Source organism: Rutidosis leptorrhynchoides, chromosome 2, assembly GCF_046630445.1.
Source record: "Rutidosis leptorrhynchoides isolate AG116_Rl617_1_P2 chromosome 2, CSIRO_AGI_Rlap_v1, whole genome shotgun sequence".
Classification (NCBI taxonomy): Eukaryota; Viridiplantae; Streptophyta; class Magnoliopsida; order Asterales; family Asteraceae; genus Rutidosis; species Rutidosis leptorrhynchoides.
In genome coordinates this window covers 307519523-307522577 of record NC_092334.1, presented here as the reverse complement: position 1 = coordinate 307522577, position 3055 = coordinate 307519523, and the positions used below count along the sequence as shown (strand labels likewise).

The 3055-nt window shown below is 32.0% G+C and overlaps 1 protein-coding gene across 1 annotated transcript; it reads right to left on the bottom strand.

Moving 5' to 3' along the window:
• Positions 1-261: 261 nt before the first annotated feature.
• Positions 262-1076, bottom strand: LOC139888745 (uncharacterized). Its single transcript, XM_071871736.1, has 3 exons — positions 657-1076; positions 420-563; positions 262-318 (listed from the first exon to the last, which is right to left on the bottom strand). Exons 1-3 carry the CDS (start codon positions 1074-1076, stop codon positions 262-264), a joined length of 621 nt encoding a protein of 206 aa, XP_071727837.1.
• Between the last annotated feature and the right edge of the window lie 1979 nt (positions 1077-3055).

Genomic DNA, 3055 nt, shown 5'->3' with positions numbered 1-3055 from the left:
ACCGTCGGGCCACATTATAGTCGGGCACACTTTCTCCCAAAGAAACTATTATATAAAATTCAATACGACCGGTTCTACACTATAATAGATTAAGATTGAATGGAGGCGTCAGTGTTGATGTTTGTCATACCTCAAAAAGCTCCGGGATGTTCCTGAATTTCGTTTTTTTACACCTTCTACTCAGATCATTGATGCGACGTTCAAATTTAGCTAGTATTCTGCTTCACTTTCGCCAGCTAAAAACAGCATGCTATACTTATACTAATCACGTTTTATTTCAAGAGACGTCGCCACCATTGGACTCGGTCTATACTCGCTCTAACAAATTAAATAATAATACAAAAAAACATGTATCAATACAAATCGCTACTTACAAAAAGTAGATGTTATCATGATATTTAATTGCAAAGGAAAAATACCTCCATAGACATCTTTTCCAACTCTTCACATCGTACCCAACCAATTTCTTCCCTTTGCTTCCAATCAAGAATTCGAGGATGATGATAACATCGGTCCTTTGTAGCATATCGACTTATAAACGGAAGCACTTCAAAAATCCATATCTATTTATCCAAATGATACACATACATGGTTTTATTAACAATAATGATACAAATACAAATAATATTAAACTAAATATTGAAATAACCATGAACCTTGAAGGCTTGGATAAAGCCTTGAAAACCGTGCACCGGATTTTTTGTAGGTGTGCCAGGATAAAACGTTACATGACGTCTAGGACATTGAGACAGTTGTCTGAAAGTGTGATGCCAAACATAGCTACCCCAAGGAAAACTATTCCACGCATTCAAATCTTCAACTAGTCTCAGTAACTCATCATCAACAACAAACTCGACGTAAGAATCAATAAAACCATGAACCAAAACCAATAACAAACAAATTCGAACTACATCATCATCTGCGTAATCATAATGACGTTCAAAAGCACGTATAAGATCAGACACGAGTACATAACGTTTCTTATCCACAAATGCGAAGACCCGTTTTCTAAACTGTCTGCCACCAATTCCTGGAATTCTAAGAACCTTTCCAAATTGCAAACCAGTAATTAACATGAATTCCTCCGGGCCAAAAAATAGTTTTTTTCCCAGCAACCTCAAAAATTAACTCTTCTGTCTTACGATTAACATGTGCTAAATTAGAAATCATAAAATGTATCAGCGAAGGTTCTCGAAATTTGCAGTCCGTAAACACGAAATAGCCGAAACATGTTTCATAAAACAGCTTCCCACAACTAAACTATCACCATAGATTAACTTCGCTATTTTACTAACAATGTTGATCATAGCTCTTAGTTGAACATCCGCGTAATAGTATTTTATCTTAATAAGACAACAATTTAGCTCTAAAATTCGATATAAAATATGTTAATAATATTTTTTAATATGTATAAAAAACTCACTATATGCATTTTTTAAGCCATTATAACCACCAACAACCACCTATATAATTGAAAATTATACAACAGTCAAAATGTATACAACTATAAAACAGTAAATAACAACACTGACAAGATGCCTTTAAAAAAAATAGTTAAGTACCTGCAATGTGGAGATCAAGTAAGCACTAAGCATAAAGTACATTGATTTGCATAAGTACACTACCAAAATCCTTAAGCATGTCCAACAATCTTAGTTCAAACTTGTGCATAACCTGAAAACAATTAAATTGAACGTGTATAAGTTTCAAAATATTGCTGATTGGAAAACAGCATATCATTCCACATAAGATGAAATTCTAAAAGCCTGTACCAAATATCAAGAAAAATCAATAATTTTATCTATTAATTTCATATATAATCATCAAGTTCAAGCATCCAATTGACTACAAGAAAACAAGCTTATACCATTGTCTTGAGCTTCACTTTTTGAAGATGATCCCCTCTTCATTTCTCTCTGCTTGATAACTTCTGCTTCAACCTTATAAAACATTTCATAGAAAGCTTATATTGCTATATGATTTACCAGTTTATCGTTATCATACTTAGATGCGAATAAACAATGCTGATACAGGGCCTAATATTTCTGTTTATATCTGTTATTATCTGATATGTAGTCAAACAACTTGTTAAGCAACATGACAAATGATATGTTCCAACTTATTTATAACAAAATAATAGAGAAACAAGATCATAATTAGATAATCAAACAACTTGTTAAGCAACATGACAAATGATATGTTCCAACTTATAACAGAATAATAGAGAAACAAGATCATAATTAGAGAATCATACTCTTCCAAATTCAATGCATACTGCAAATATAAGATAACATAGAACTTGATAAGAAAAAAATCACACTTTCAAATGAACGAATGTACCTAAAACGCATCCAATCCTTCCAAGAAGAAAAGCACACAACATTAGACGTGGCCACTACAACTCATTTACTTACAGAATGGGTCGATCAAGGTTGGTTTCCATTAATTTAAAGATATAGCCGTTTATTTTGAAACATAAAAAATAATAATACACATTTAAACATATAAAAATACATAATATTAGCACCTGTACAAATTGGGGGCATCGGCAGATGATGAATGGCCTTGAAATAACCAAACAAACATACAAACAAGCCTAATTCATTGGTGGTATACGGTGGTGGGGTACGTGAAATGTCCCGTTCATATTGATTATAAACGTTCCATATTAATTGATTTCGTTGCGAGGTTTTGACCTCTATATGAGACGTTTTTCAAAGACTGCATTCATTTTTAAAACAACCATAACCTTTATTTTATCAATAAAGGTTTTAAAAACATTACGTAGATTATCAAATAATGATTATCTAAAATATACTGTTTACACACGACCATTACATAATGGTTTACAATAGAAATATATTACATCGACATATGTTTCTTGAATGCAGTTTTTAAACAATATCATACAAACATGGACTCCAAATTTTGTCCTTATTTTAGTATGCAACAGCGGAAGCTCTTAATAATCACCTGAGAATAAACATGCTTAAAACGTCAACAAAAATGTTGGTGAGTTATAGGTTTAACCTATATATTGTCAAATCATAATAAT